The 15524-nt window shown below is 42.4% G+C and overlaps 1 protein-coding gene and 1 non-coding gene across 2 annotated transcripts; both read left to right on the forward strand.

The window, feature by feature from the left end:
• The first annotated feature begins 4246 nt into the window (after nt 1-4246).
• TMEM167B (transmembrane protein 167B) lies at nt 4247-7115 on the forward strand. The gene is made up of 3 exons (XM_061632513.1): nt 4247-4400; nt 4694-4825; nt 6873-7115. Exons 1-3 carry the CDS (start codon nt 4391-4393, stop codon nt 6953-6955), a joined length of 225 nt encoding a protein of 74 aa, XP_061488497.1. The 5' UTR covers nt 4247-4390; the 3' UTR covers nt 6956-7115.
• Nucleotides 7116-12820: 5705 nt separating this feature from the next.
• On the forward strand, nt 12821-13200 carry LOC133388241 (small Cajal body-specific RNA 2). The gene has a single exon (XR_009763718.1). It is a non-coding gene; the product is annotated as a small Cajal body-specific RNA 2 (non-coding RNA).
• The last annotated feature ends 2324 nt before the right edge of the window (nt 13201-15524 follow it).

Raw genomic sequence — 15524 nt, forward strand, 5'->3', positions numbered from 1 at the left:
GCTTTGTCCCTTTTTTCTGACCATCAACAAGAAAGCTACTCACCCGTTTTGACTGGGAGGCCCCCATGGTGCTGACTGCAGGAAGCTTTTCCCTTGTCACTTTGCTTTCCTTTAAAGTAGTAGAACACTGTCTCTGAAGTACTTACTGGTCATCTGGTGTGCCAGAACAGTTTAGCACTGGGCTTCACTTTCTTTTAGAAAAACACTTGTGAACCAGGTCCCCCTATTTGCTTTTATTTGCAGAAGAGACAGTAATGTGATTGTGGATGGGCCCTGCTTCTTTTAGCAGGCTCTTCGCAAAACCTATTCAAGCCCTTAGACTAATCTCTGGGTGTGTTGCTGGATATTAAGGCGGGGGTGGGTAGGTGGGACATAGATGTCATGTGACATGTTTCTTTAATAACCTTAGACTTGATTAAGCAGAGGATGGCATCTGCCAAGTCTGGCACTCTGAAACATTCCTTAGAGTGACATACAGGTTCAGCAGAATACAGATTATTTATGTGCCCTTTGGATTATTACAAATCACATAACGTTGTTTGGGCTAACATCTTAACAGAGCAATCCTATACATCAATTACGCTGGAACTGGAGATTTGCTGCACTGGTGGAACAGCTGCTATATCCAATGCATGCTCAGCCAGGGAAGGGGAAGACAGGAGAGGGGGAAACACACAGGCAGAAAATGCAAAAAATGGTGCAAACATAACAGGTATGCCCACATCATCTCTGGAAGCTTTACCTGTGACACTAGCTAGGGAATGTGCTGGTGCCAGTCCCCACCTTCTGTCCCCCCACAGAGGTAGCCAATGTACTCACCGCATTGGGGACATGACTCCAGCACAGGAATTTTTTGTTCATGCTATCTGTAAAGATTACATTCTGTTACATTGCATTTGGTAATTCTGTGCCGGGGATCAAAAACGTAAATTCCTAAAAGAATCTAGAATCTTTGGGATTCTGAAACTGTGTCCAGTTTCTTTTCAACAAATGACATGCTCAACAAAGGTTGTAGGGGAGGGGAAGCAGCTGGTATGACTCACATATTTCATTTACAGAACAATCCTGTACATGTGCACTCAAAAGTAAGTCTCATTAAGGCTGTAATCCTCTACAAAATGAGACATTTCTGAGTACATTACACATTCATAGGACTGCACACTGCACATATTGTTTTGCGTGTGATACCATCGCAGTGTGACCAGAGACCAGAATGCTACTGCTACAACCCTGTATTTATATGCAACCTGATAGCGTGCATATTTATCAGAAATAAGTTCTATTGAATTCAGTTGGTCCTGAGTCAGTGTACTTAGGATTGCAGCCTTACTTGCAAGAGTTCCACATAAAAAATGGAGATTTCCAAGGAAACATGTTTAGACCAAGCTGTAAGTCTAATTTGTTGTTGTTATGTGCCTTCAAGTCAATTACGACTTATGGCGACCCTATGAATCAGTGACTTCCAATAGCATCTGTAATGAACCACCCTGTTCAGATCTTGTAAGTTCAGGTCTGTGGCTTCCATTATGGAATCAATCCATCTCGTTTGGTCTTCCTCTTTTTCAACTCCCTTTTGTTTTTCCCAGCATTTAATGTCTTTTCTAGTGAATCACGTCTTCTCATTATGTGTCCAAAGTATGATAACCTGTTTCATCATTTGAACTTCTAGTGATAGTTGCGGTTTAATTTGTTCTAACACCCAATTATTTGTCTTTTTCACAGTCCATGGTATGAGCAAAGCTCTTCTCCAACACCACATTTCAAATGAGTTGATTTTTCTCCTATCTTTTTTCACTGTCCAACTTTCACATCCATACATAGAGATTGGGAATACCATGGTCTGAATGATCCTGACTTTAGTGTTCAGTGATACATCTTTGCATTTGAGGACCTTTTCTAGTTCTCTCATAGCTGTCCTCGCCAGTCCTAGCCTTCTTCTGATTTCTTGACAATAGTCTCCATTTTGGTTAATGACTGTGCCGAGGTATTGATAATCCTTGACAAGTTCAACGTCCTCATTGTCAACTTTAAAGTTACATAAATCTTCTGTTGTCATTACTTTTGTCTTCTTGATGTTCAGCTGTAGTCCTGCTTCTGTGCTTTCCTCTAACAAATCTAACAACGGGCTTTAATATCTTCTTTTTTAAGTCAGTGGCTTGCCATTTCCCCCATTTGGCCAGATGGCATACATCAGAGATGCAAAATTACCATTATCCTTCTCTTCAGATGAAAGCTTTCTTTCAATTGCTTCCATTATCCCTTGTCTTCTTTCTCCTGCTGGTATTCACCCTGTGTGTGGAGCTCATATGTTGTTTCACATGCTCTGAGCCCTTTACCTCTTAGAGATAAGAAAGCAGCCTAGCCTAGTTTAAAAAACAACAAAACACTCTTTTTGGTATTATGTGGGATGATAAGTATGCAATGTGTTTGGATACAAGTGAGCAGTGGATTTGGGGAATGGGGCTGAGTGGAAGACAGAGATCTCTGCATCTTTGGAACTCCCTGTGCATTCATACTAGGCAGACATCCTTGCTATATTGTTGTGGATACCTGCTGAAACATTTATTTATTCCATCAAGGCTTCTCAGACATATAATTATAATAATAATTTATTTATTTTGGTCATTAACCAGCAGAACAATACAGAACAATTTGCATGTTACAAGATAAAACTTAACTCGTCAATAAGCTAAGAAAATATTTTTAAGTCATTTAACTAAAACCTTCCTGCGAGCAATGGCAGCTACGCAAAATTTCACTACCAGTTCTGTAACCTCGTGACATCGGTCCTCGAGTAGACTACGAATGTATGGCGTGTCTGGGACTCTCAGTATTTTAGCCAAACATGGGGTAATAAAAAGTTCACGGAGGTCGAGATATAACGAGCACTGGAGTAAAACGTGATCAATAGTTTCCACAACACCGGCCTCACAGAGGCATACCCGGTCAGTAAAAGGAATTTTCTTGTACCTTCCTTCCAAAAGTGCTGAGGGGAGTACATTAAAACGCGCCAATGTGAATGATCTCCTATACTTGGTGATGCTCAATTTGGTTAAATAGCCCGCAGGCGCTAAGGAACTCACACTGAGCTGATAAAATGGATATGCCGCCACACAACTCAGATTATTTTGTAGTTCAATGTCACGAAGACGTTGGCATATAACTTCCTTGGCCTTGCTATAGCCCAGGCCTATTACCACCGACTGTGATAGACCGATCAAATGTAATTTATTAATTACAGCAATTTGCCATCGTGATTGAAAAGTGTCTATCAGAATTAGTGGAGCAAGCCCAAGGGGAGCAAATAGCAATTTCAACCAAAGGTTGAACCTATGAGTCCAAGCGCGCGTTTCTACCAATAGTGTCCCAAGTTCTAAACGCAGCATCACATTAGGAACACACTTAGGAACACCAAGAATGCTTCTGGAAAATCTGGATTGAATGCTCTCAATAAAGAGTAATTACTCTGTCTGTATACAGACATATAATTTAGTTATGTATATTTTCTTTTTAAATTGTCCTGTTTTACTGATAATTATTTTATATTCTTATATACTGCTTAGTTTTTTTTTGATGAAGCAGTTTATCATTTTATTAAAAAAAAATACACATGACTGCTGAGTGGTATTTTAGTGGAGACCTGTATCTGTGACATAGTATTTTGCCAGATGAGCTTGATTAAGTGACAGCTCTTTAAATTGCAAGCCCCTTTCATCCTCAACCTCTATTTAAAATGGGGAGGTCATTCCACACGGTTGTTGTAACTCCCACTTCAGTCTACAATATGGAAACAATAACACTGGACTACATTACAGGGTTACTGTAAGCCTCGCTCCCCGCATTAGCAATAGGGAGGTAATAAACTTGGACATTTTATTTCTCCTCTTCTACTACAGAATCACTTGCAGGGCAATTAAAAAAAAGAAGCGAACCCATCTAATTCACATTTCCGCACTCCACAGGAAAACCTGAGTTTGAAAGTGCCAGAACTTTTCTTCCCTTTTTTTGAGAGAGAGAGGGGTAAGACATGGTACTGCCAAACAACACAGTAACAATACAGTCCTGGATTTCTTAATTATTATAAGAGCAGATGCCATCGTTACCACTGTAGCAAAAAAACAACAGAAAATATGGTCCGCAGACCCCAAAATGGTCGGGGTGGTATGGTCCTCTCCAAACCGAGCCGATCGGCCGGTCGTTCTTCGGCTAGTGCTGCCTGACATAATAATATGTGTCCTTCTAGGAAGAGGTGATCATAGAGAGCACTTCCCTCCCCCTCCCCCACCAGAGCTCGATTGGAGGCGCTGGAGGTTCCGGTGCCGCGCTGGCCGGTCGTTCATTCTGGGAGATGCGGTGACGAGACCTGGTCTGGGCCTTGCGGGCTGCCGTCATGGCTAACGGTGAGAAGGGGTTAGAGTCGGGTTGCCTCACTCTGGATTGTCGTGCAGGGCTATCCTCTCCTACTGGTTGAGGGCTGTTTACTCAGGTACTCCGTGAGGTATTAACTAACTAACTAGATCTCTCCCCCCCTTCCAAAGCGGGGCGGTGCCCTTGGGTCAAGGGCCAGAGGCTGGTCTGGAGTTTCGCGAGACTCCTTCCCCTCTTTCGATCCCACTTCCCTTCCTTCCCTCCACGCTCAAGAGTTGGGAGCTTCTGACTAGAGACGACCTTTCTCTTTTCTCCTTCTTTGCAGTGTATTCCCTGGACGGTCTATTGGTGTTCGGCTTGCTCTTTGTGTGCACCTGCGCCTACTTCCGGAAGGTGCCTCGTCTGAAAGCCTGGCTGCTCTCGGAGAAGAGGGGGGTCTGGGGTGTATTCTACAAAGGTAAGAAACTCATTGAGCTCCAGGTGTCAGCGCAGCAAGGGGGAGGGGCTGTAACAAGTCTGGGCAGCCTTGACAAAATGCCAAGAGAGCAGGCAGTTAGTTATTTGCCTCCGGGGAGGTCATAGTTGCAGAAGGTGAAGCTAAGAGCTCTTTCATATCATTCAAAAATCCTACCAGGAAGTGTCTTCACTGTGGATTGTATGGCACATGAAATGGTCCTAACAATTGGGAGAATGGTGTTAAGTTCGCTAAGCAGCTGCATTGTGACTTGGGACACACCACTTCAGGTTTGTTTACCTCATCAGTCACTTCAGAGAGTGTAGGTTAGTTGATTGGTTGCTTGATCCTAAATTGGCTACTGAATATGCAAAAAAATGCCCAGTTTGAACATTTCAGTCTAATCCTATAGTTTTTATTTAGAGTCAGGCACGTCTGAAGATTATGCATGCCTAACTGCATAAGATTTGGTTTTTAGTTTTTCATCTCAAGCTACTGTGGTTTTATAGTAATTTCTACCTTTATTTACCTTTCTCTTTCTCTACCTTTCTCTGCATACCTAAAATAATGATAATGCTGCAAGGAATACTTTAATTTATTTCATCATGGAAAATAAAGTGACATGTGTCCCTCCCCATAAAGAACTTGGAATCTATTTCTTAGCTTTATCTTTCTTGTGATTTCCAATTCCATGAACATGAAAAATATTTTGGAAGTTAAAATGAACTGAAGAATAAATATTTCCTAAATTAAGCTTTTGATCCATTGGATTCAGATTCTTGTCAAGAGAATATATAGTTCTGCCCTCTTTGGGAAGGTTTGGAAATTAAGCAGTCTGCATTGACTGGGACTTGCCAGTAAGAAGTGGTAGAGGAAAGCAAAAAGCTGGGTGTTAAGTTTTGTATTCCCTCACTTAAGTTTTGCTAGCGATTGTTACTCTGGTTCAATTTGCATGTAATGCTAAGCCAAACCATAGTTTAGTGCAAGTACAGGTTCCTGGAGGAGATTGTGGACACTGTGCTCCTCTCCCGGTTCTATTGTTGCTATATTATGGGGCTAAGCCATGGTTTGGCTTAGTACATCATTCTTGAATCTTAGGTCCCCAGATATTGTTGGACTACAACTCTGATAATCCCTAGACAGCATGGTTAGTGGATGATGGGAGCTGTAGTCCACTAACATCTGGGGACCCAAGGATGAAGAACAGTGGCTTAATGTGTTGTCCTTCAAGCAAACTACCAGCAGTAAACTAAGAAAAAACCTTGCTTACCATTCATGAGCAAGACAAACTACAAATCTGGGTTTGGACAACATGCTAAACCAAGGCATGGCACAGCTCCAGGTAGCACGGTGGCAGAACTGGCAGAGTGCTGTGACCATGATCTTTTCTCTAGGAGCTTGCACATTCACATCAAGCCATGACTTGGCTTAGTATTATGTGCAAACTGGTTTTCTGAAACTCCCCTACATTTAACCTTGCACTTAAAATATAAATGCCTTTTAGTGGTCTGTAGTGGTCCATGGGACCCCTCCACACAAAGCATTGAATGAATTTGAGGGTTAGAAGATAAATGCCTTTGTAAAATAAATGTGTTGAGTTGCTGTATCTGCTACTGTATGTCACAGCAGCAGCTACTGGTGCATTTTGATAGCTGTTTTGGGAAGTGGGTGGAACTGTGTTCCTAGGATCTCTAGGACACAGCAAGACAAATACATGTATGCATAACACATCTTGGTTGTCAGGTTCATTGTGTAAATGCTTAAGAACAAACATACTGCTAAAGTTGCAGTAAAAAAAAGCAGCTTTAACTTTGGCAACTAAGGTAGAATTATTGTCGAACTCAGAGCTGTTGTTTTTTCCCCCAGCAAACAATTATGGCCATGGCCATTGGGCAATTACTTAGTGGGAAATTTGGACATAGTTGAGTTTGACCTTCTCATTTTAGTTTATGTAGCAATAAAGATGATCTAGCTTAATTCTCGCAAAAATTGTAACAAATAATGTGTCCTCTATACTGTTACAATTGGTAAATGTCTTTTTGTTTTCCAGCGGCAGTAATTGGTACCAGACTCCATGCAGCAGTGGCAGTATCCTGCATTGTCATGGCTTTTTATGTCCTCTTTATAAAATGAATTCCAGCTCTTTAGATGGACAGTTTTGTTTGAATGAAGGTGCTAATAAAGGCATGTCTCTTCTGCTTCAGAAGACAATATCTCTTCGAGGAACCGACACAGAACCCTGCACAGATGTCAAGAGGAAATTCTTCTATGACCAAGCCTTGTTTGAGACCAAGGGAGTAGCTTCTGTAACAGCAACCACCCTCTGTGCTTCTAGTAGAGCTTGAACATAATCAACACAGATTTTGTTTTATGTGCAGATTATTAAAATCAATATTACAATCTGCACAAGGAAAACATCACAAGTTTGTGGCAAATAGAAACGGACAATGCTTTCCCAGAGTCTGGCACAGTGTAGAAAGGGGAAGGGTTTGAGTTCCTGATGTTTTAAAGGGAATTGCTCTAAGACCCAAAAATGTAATAATGAACAGCAAGGTACAGACATTTTGCTTTTATTGGATGTTCTATTTTATTAATGCACTTTTAAGATTGGAGGATAAAGCTGTCATAAAAACTAGTAACTGAATACGGTAAACTAACCAGTGATAGAGTAAAATTGTTGCATAGTTCAGAGAAGCGTTTGTGTTTTTTACCCTTGATGGGAAAAAAACCCCTATCTGAATCACAATGGAAACAAAATGCTGTTTGATGATACATTTACATCTCCCTTGGAGTAATTAACAGTCTTACCACCTCTTACAAATGGCTAAGAGTAGCTGAAATGCTGGGGAACTTACTCATAATTAAGAATGGCCAACCATTCAAACATAGCCGGTTTTGGGATGTTATTGTTAGGAGAAAGCAATGGGGACATATGCTGTTACATGAGTTAATAGATGTTAAAATGTTTAAATTACAGTTAAAGATCATAACTTGTATATTTTGGAAAATGTACATACTTTAATGGTAAAGTTTTTTGTTTGCTTTCTTTTTTAATGATACATTTCTGTGCCCTTTTTTTCTTCACTGTCTTTGTTTGAATGGTCCTCTCCTATCACCCTATGCTTAAATTATAGGAAGTTGTCATCTAAAGTGGAAGCACCTATAACAGAAGCAGTAAAAGTGCATGTTTCATTTTAAGGTTACAATGCTGAAAACACTTGAAGAACAAATTCACAAGTGATTTCAGGAGTGGAACATAATCTTTTGTTTAATCCATTGTTTTTAAATATCAGTTAAAACTGAAAAGGCAAATCAGTTTTTTTCCAACTTTGTACATTATCACAGGCATGAACTGTCTCTTACTACATTTTTATAAATCAGCAAGAACTACAATGGAGCCCTAACTTGGCCTTGGGTATTCCAGAAGTATGTGTCTGAATAAATCTCCCTTATTTTTCTTCCCCATACCTTGTATCTAATAGACTTTTGACATTTCTTCTTTTCATGGCTGGGTTCTGAAGGAATGAGTTCTACCAGTTGCATGTTCTAGGGAAGCAAGAAAGCAAAAGCAAAGTTTAGTGTTCACATAACATTTTGTTTCCTGTTTAGGATAGTATTTTAATAGTGGCTTTCTGATAAAAGAATTTAGAGGATTTTAACTTCACAGTAGGTCTAAAAATAATCTCAGTGCAATGCAAAGCAAATAAAATTTCTCTACCAAATCCAAAACATGTCTGATGCAGTGCTGCAAATAAGGAAACCTTTTTCTTTGCCTGATTTCTGCTATATAGGCCAAATATCTATATATAGAATCTAATGATTAAAATAAGAAGTTTAGACCTTCTGGCCTTGCAAAGATGATCATTTTGCTGCCCAGTTCTGGTTTTCCTTGGGATTATTAGTAACTTATGTGTAACTTTACAAGAGTTCTGACTCAGAAAATCTTAATAACTATAGGCCAGTAGCAAATGTTTCATTCCTGGACAAGGTCCTTGAACGAGTGGTGGCAGGCCAGCTCCAGACACTCTTGGATGAGACCAATTATCTGGATCCATTTCAGTCGGGTTTCAGGCCTGGTTTTGGCACGGAAACAGCCTTGGTCGCCCTGTATGATGACCTCTGTGGGGAGAGAGACGGGGAGTGTGACTCTGTTGATTCTCTTTGATCTCTCAGCAGCTTTCGATACCATCGACCATGGTATCCTTCTGGGAAGACTGGCTGAGTTGGGAATGGGAGGGACTGCATGGCAGTGGTTCTGTTCCTACTTGGCGGGTCGGCTCCAGAAGGTGGTGCTTGGGGAGCATTGCTCGGCACCCTGGACTCTCCAGTATGGGGTTCTGCAGGGGTCAGTTCTGTCCCGCATGCTGTTCAACATCTACATGAAACGGTTGGGTGCGGTCATCCGGAGCTTTGGAGTGCTTTGCCATCAGTATGCTGATGACACGCAGCTCTATTCTTTTCATCATCTTCAGGTGAGACTGCCAATGTGCTGAACCAGTGCCTGGCTGCAACAATGGACTGGATGAGGGCTACCTTGAGAAGCCAAGCCAGTGGCAGCCAGAGGGACCGTGATACCATGGTTGTTGGTTACATGAGTGTTTTTAGAAGGAAGGAAATGGAATTGAACTAGGTCTGCTGGGTCCTCTAAGAAATTTTTTAACATTTTGGTACTCTTACAAAGTTTGTCCCCAGTAAATCATTTTAAATCACTGGTGGGAAATGCTGTTGAGCCATCAATATTGTTTGAATTTTCAGGCAGTTATAACAGAAAGCATAATTTGCTATGGTATTGGTTTAATTTTTCTTGCATAGCAATACAAGATTGGGAAATAAAAATTAAAGAGCCACCTAACCACACAGCAAGAATGTGTTAAAGGTGCAGAATCTGTAAGGGGAAAATGGCAGCCTTTTACCACTCTGAAAAAGGTGATGTGCTCAATATACTGTATTAAAGTGTTTAGTGAGCTGTTGAAAAAGTAAATATAAAATTCATATATATAAAAGAGGAATCACTGGGAGGGTGATATTTTCCTATTTTCTTAAGAGTGGTCTAGCCTGTCCAGCTGGATCTGTATTTTCAGCTCAGGTTTCAGCCAATTTATCAGGAAAGCTTATTGAAATTTTACCTATTACACAATCTTCAAGACCTGTTCGTTTCAAGGGGCATGAGTTAGTACAGCAGTGAGAGCATCCCTGTTTCTATCCTTCTCTGCAAAACTTGGTTTTTATAGCTCAACATATTGCATTCCATCCGCTAAAACAGTCTTTAACATCTTAAAGACTAACAGCTGTATTATGACTTAAGCTATCATGCCATTCATATTGTACAGTGCGATTATTTTTGAAATTGCTATAGGCCATCAAGTATTTATTTATTTATTAGATTTATATCCATCCGTCCTCCCAGTAGGAGCCCAGGGTGGCAAACAAAAGCACTAAAAACACTTTAGAACATCATAAAAACAGACTTTAAAATATATTAAAACATCCTTAAAAACATAAAAAAAAGTTTAAAAACACCTTTTTCTAAAAAAGGTTTAAAAACATTAAAAAGCAGTTCCAACACAGACTGAGATAAGGTCTCTACTTAAAAGGCTTGTTGAAAGAGGAAGGTCTTCAGTAGGTGCAGAAAAGGCGCCTGTCTAATATTATTTAAGGAGAGGGAATTCCAAAGGGTAGGTGCCACTACACTAAAGGTCTGCTTCCTATGTTGTGCGGAACCAACCTCTTGATAAGATGGTATCTGCAGGAGGCCCTCACCTTCAGAGCGCAGTGATTGACTGGGTATATAAGGGGTAAGACGGTCTTTCAGGTATCCTGGTCCCAAGGTGTATAGGGCTTTGTACACCAAAACTAGAACCTTGAACTTACCCAGTAGCTAACAGGTAGACAGTGCAATTATTTCTCCAGTGGGGTGACATGTTGGTGATAGTCTGTCCCAATGAGCAGTATCACTTCCATGTTTTGCACCAGTTGTAGCTTCTAGACCAACTTCAAGGGCAGCCCCACATAGAGCACATTACAGTAATCCAGCCTGGAGGTTACCAGTACATGGCTATCCCAGACCAGAAACAGCTGCAGCTGTCTTACCATAAAAGGCATTCTTAGCCACTGAGGTCGCCTGGGCCTCTAGCAACAAAGATGGATCCAGGAGCACCCCCAGACTACAGACCTCTTTCAGAGGGAGTACGACCCCATCCAAAGCAGGCAATTGACCAACCATCTGAACTTGGGAACGCCAATCCACAGTGTCTGTCTTGCTAGGATTCAGATGCAGTTTTTTGGCCGTCATCCAGCCCACCACCGAGTCCAGGCAGTGGTCCAGGGCTTGCACAGCCTCTCCCGATTCAGGTGTTACAGAGAAATAAAGCAGGGCATCGTCAGTGTACTGCTGACATCTCACCCCAAATCTCCTGATGACTGCTCCCAAGGGCTTCATGTAGATGTTAAACAGCATGGGGGACAAGATGGTACCCTGTGGACCCCACAGCATAACTGCCAGGGGGACGAAAGACAATCACCCAATATTATTCTCTGAAAATGACCCTGGAGATAGGATTGGAACCACTGTAAAACTGTGCCTCTAATACCCATCTCACCAAGTCGGCCCAGAAGGATACCATGGTCAATGGTAAGCCACTGAGAGATCAAGTAAGAATAACAGGGTCACACCCCTGTCCTCCCAATAAAGGTCATCCACCAGGGCGACCAAGGCCAATTCAGTCCCATAACCAGACCTGAATCCAGACTGGAATGGGTCAAGATAATCTGTTTCATCCAAGAGTACTTGCAATTGCTGCGCCACAACCCTCTCAATCACCTTCCTTAAAAAGGGGGTATTTGTGACAGGGCGGTAGTTGTGGCAAACCAGTGGATCCAGGGCAGGCTTTTTCAGGAGTGGTCTGATCACCGCCTCTTTCAGGGCAATTGGAACCACTCCTTTCTGCAACGATGAGTTGACCACACCCTGGATCCACTAGGTCAAACCCCCTCAGCAAGCTTTAATAAGCCAAGAAGGGCAAGGGTTGAGAAGACACGTTGCTGGCCACATAGTCACAAGCACCTTGTCCATGTCATCAGGCCGCATCAGCTGAAACTGTTCCCAAGAAGTTGCAGCAGAGGTTGCACTGGACACTTCATTGGGGACTACAGTAGATGTAGATGGGGCATCAAGATTGCTACTGAGGTGAGCAACTTTACCCTCAAAGTGCCTTGCAAACAATTCACATTGGGCCTCTGAAGGGTCTAAAATTCCATTTCCTGGAGTTGATGTCAACAGACCCCTGACAATATGGAAAAGCTCCACTGGACCGCTACTTGAGGATGTGATGGTGGCAGACAAGTGGACCTTCTTTATTGCCCTCACCCCTGCACAGCAGGCAGTTATGTTTTACTCATGCCCAATCAGGCTCACAGCACGTCTTTCACCACTGTGCGCTCTAGCCGTCATCCAGCCTGTTTCATTGCCCTTAGCTCACTGGTGTACCAAGGTACAAACCAGGCTTCACAATGCCAGAGAGGGCGCTAGGGGCAACTGTGCCAAGAGCCTGACGTGCCTGGCTGTTCCATAGCGTGACATAAGCTTCAACAGGGTCACCTGCTCTATCTACTGGGAACTCCCCCAGGACATTCAGGAATTTATTAAATCTTTATCCTACCCTTCTTCCACGAACTCAGGATTGCATGTGTGAATCCTACAAATACCCTGCAATTTAGTTTAGAATGGAAGAGACTGGCCCAAAGTCACTCATTGAGACTCGTGGTTGAGTGAGGATCTGAATCCTCGGGAGCCTTCAAAAATGGCTTCCACAGGGAACCCAGAAACGAACCGAGGTCACACCCACATACTCCGCATTTTTGATTGCCATGGATGACTCAAAGGAGGCGGGGAACTTAACCGAGAACGCGAATAGCGGCCGCGAGAACGAGATCTTACGAGTCCCATAATGCAATGCGGAGGGTAGAAAAGAGGGAGGGGCGTGCCGCTTCGTCCGCTAGTAGCCAGGGGGAGAGAATGGAGTGTGGGTGTGGTGGGGTGTGAAACGTATGAGTGGGATGCTTGGAGTATGCGTATTCTGCTATGGGTTCCAGAGGTGTGCGTTAGGGGCGAGTGAGTGAGCGAGCCCCTGCGCTACAGCATTTACTTTATTTCATTTACACGTTGATCTTATTTGATCGGGTCGGGATGTTGCGGCCTCCCCCGGCCTGAAATGAGAAGTCCCTTTTCCTGTGAAGCCTTCGGGCGCTGTGCAGTGAAGCAGGTTTACCGAGCCGGAGGCATTTTTAGTCGGAGATGATGAATTGATCAGATAGATGAGGCTGGAGGCTGGGGTCCCCCCTCCTCCTGACCAATGTGTATCGAAGCGATTCTGATCCGGCTTGAACGCAGCAGCTCCTCCTGCCTCGTGAGCCCGCCTGAGTTCTTTCTTTGTTCCTGCCTGCAGTGTATTCCTTTGTGACAGTAGCGCCTCCCTGTCCCCATCCCCCGCAGGAGTTGGCTTTCTTGAGAAGGGATTACCAGTAAATGCTAGTAAAATTCAGACTTATAGCGTGAAAACAACAGAGTCTTGAGGTACCTTAAATAATTAACTACAGTATACAGTTTCGTAGGCTAGAATTCACTTAATCAGATCTAATGAACTGGTGAAATTGACTGTAGTCGCCGAAAAAGAGAGCTCAGTCTTTAAGACGTCGTAAGCTTCTTCGCTGCGTTTGCTTTTGGGGTTCTTTCTGTGGAGTCCTTGCAGCTTTAATGGTTTCTGAGCCCTGCCAATCAATGTCCTAGGGCTGTTTCTGGAACTATTGGCACCATGTGGAGGCTGCGATGCAGTAACAGTTAAAATGTGTGTGGTGGTAAAAATTACAGAAAGTGTCCCTTCCCAAAGCTCAAATTCAACTTATCGGAACTGAGCAAGCTATAGCTACAAATTCTTCCACCTGTCACATTTTTGTTTATTGGGTCAAGAGGAAATAGACATGTCTTACTAACTAGCATCGGGGCTTAATTCAGGTGGGGAAATCCTTTGCCTTCTTCTCCAGCAACACACAGTGATAGTAAAGATGAACATTCCTGTACAGAGTGCCCTTTTCAACCACAGTGAAACTAGCTAGCTGCCTCCTAGATTAGTAAGGAAAAACTTTTAAGGGATGTTGAACCCTGCCACTTCTCATTGTATGAGAGCACAATGTCTGCTTAAAATGCACACTTCCATTAAAAGATTTTTTGTGCTTTTAAACTTGGAAGAGATCCAGGGGCTAGATGACAATCAAAGCATCTCAGCTTTTCATAAATGGGAGTTAAAATCTGGTTGACTTCTGTTGAATCTTCAGAAGAAAATTATTTAAGTGGTAGTATGGCTAACATTGATTCCCCTTGATGTTTGCTACCTCAAGTGCTTTTCAAAACAATTTCCATTATTATGAGTGGAGAGTCCTTCCTTGTACTTATATAAATGAATATTTACATAGTGCAGTTGGGAATAAACTACACAGTATATTCTGACTTGTTTCAAATTTTAGAGGCCTAGGTTTAAATTCCATTCTCAATTGTCTGGTTTAATCACTACTTAATTTTACTTTTTAAGCAATGCAGTACAGTGTAAGCTCATCTTTTTCACTTTTAACTATGAGTACCCGAAACTCAAAAAAAGCCAAGATTCTTCTGCTTTTGACCAGCAATCTTCCCATAGTGTGTGCACCTGTATGTGTAAAGGGAGCATGTGTGCAGCTAGAGGGGTTCCCCCCTTAGTTTTACTGTAGCTGATCACCCAGCAGAACAAGCAAACTAATTTTAAATAGAAAAGTGGCATGTCCTACTAGGTAATCAGTTGAAGTAATCATCCAACATACCTTTGGTTGTACATGTTTCTCCTCTACCTGCACTTCATCTGGTTGAGATGGCAGTCCTGGCGATTTTAAAGTTTGTAAGACCCATAGCATTTGAAGCGGGAATTCCACACTTTGCATTGTTTATACTATGCTTTTCAAATAGTTTAGATTAGATATGTAGTCTCTGACACTGATCAGCTGAGGTGGTGTAATGCACAAAATGTTCAGTTACTGGGGAGAGCATTTGCAGGTCAGATTCTGTGAGGAAAGGAATGTTGTCAGTTTACTTGGGATTAAGATCTCAAAACAGGATGGCTGAGAACTAGAAAGAAGGCCATACAGGAAGGGAACCTAAAGGACAGGGAGAGCAGAAGCAAAGATGCTGAAGAAAAATGCAAAGTCTAAGAGGAGTCTGAAGAGAGTGAAGAATGAGGCTTGGAGAAAAGGGCACAGAAGATGAAATTGAGGCAAGAGGGTGATCAGAGCAGGATGGGATAGTTCTAAATAATGTTATAGTACTCAAGGCTAGCAGGAACTGTATGACTGTTGAGAGGGAGGAGAAAGAGAAGAACTAAGGAAGCTGGTCAAGATATAGGGTGGCTGAATGAAATAGAACAAAGTCTTCTGTGCCCTGAAAAGCAGGGACTTGTGGAATCAAGTGAAGAGGTGGGGTTGATGAAAGGAGGACCCAAGGAAAGGGTAAGAAGTAGACTGCCATGGGAGGGAGCAAAAGAGAAACAGTTGCTGAATCTAGAATCCAGCAGAATTAGGCTAGATTGTGTTGAAATGGGAGCCACATTTTGTGACCTTAAGGGGTAACAAGGACCAAGAAGCAGACTGCAGAACTGAATTTCAAACTGATTTGAGCTAACCA

Source organism: Rhineura floridana, chromosome 6 (genome assembly GCF_030035675.1).
Source record: "Rhineura floridana isolate rRhiFlo1 chromosome 6, rRhiFlo1.hap2, whole genome shotgun sequence".
In the NCBI taxonomy this organism is placed as follows: Eukaryota; Metazoa; Chordata; class Lepidosauria; order Squamata; family Rhineuridae; genus Rhineura; species Rhineura floridana.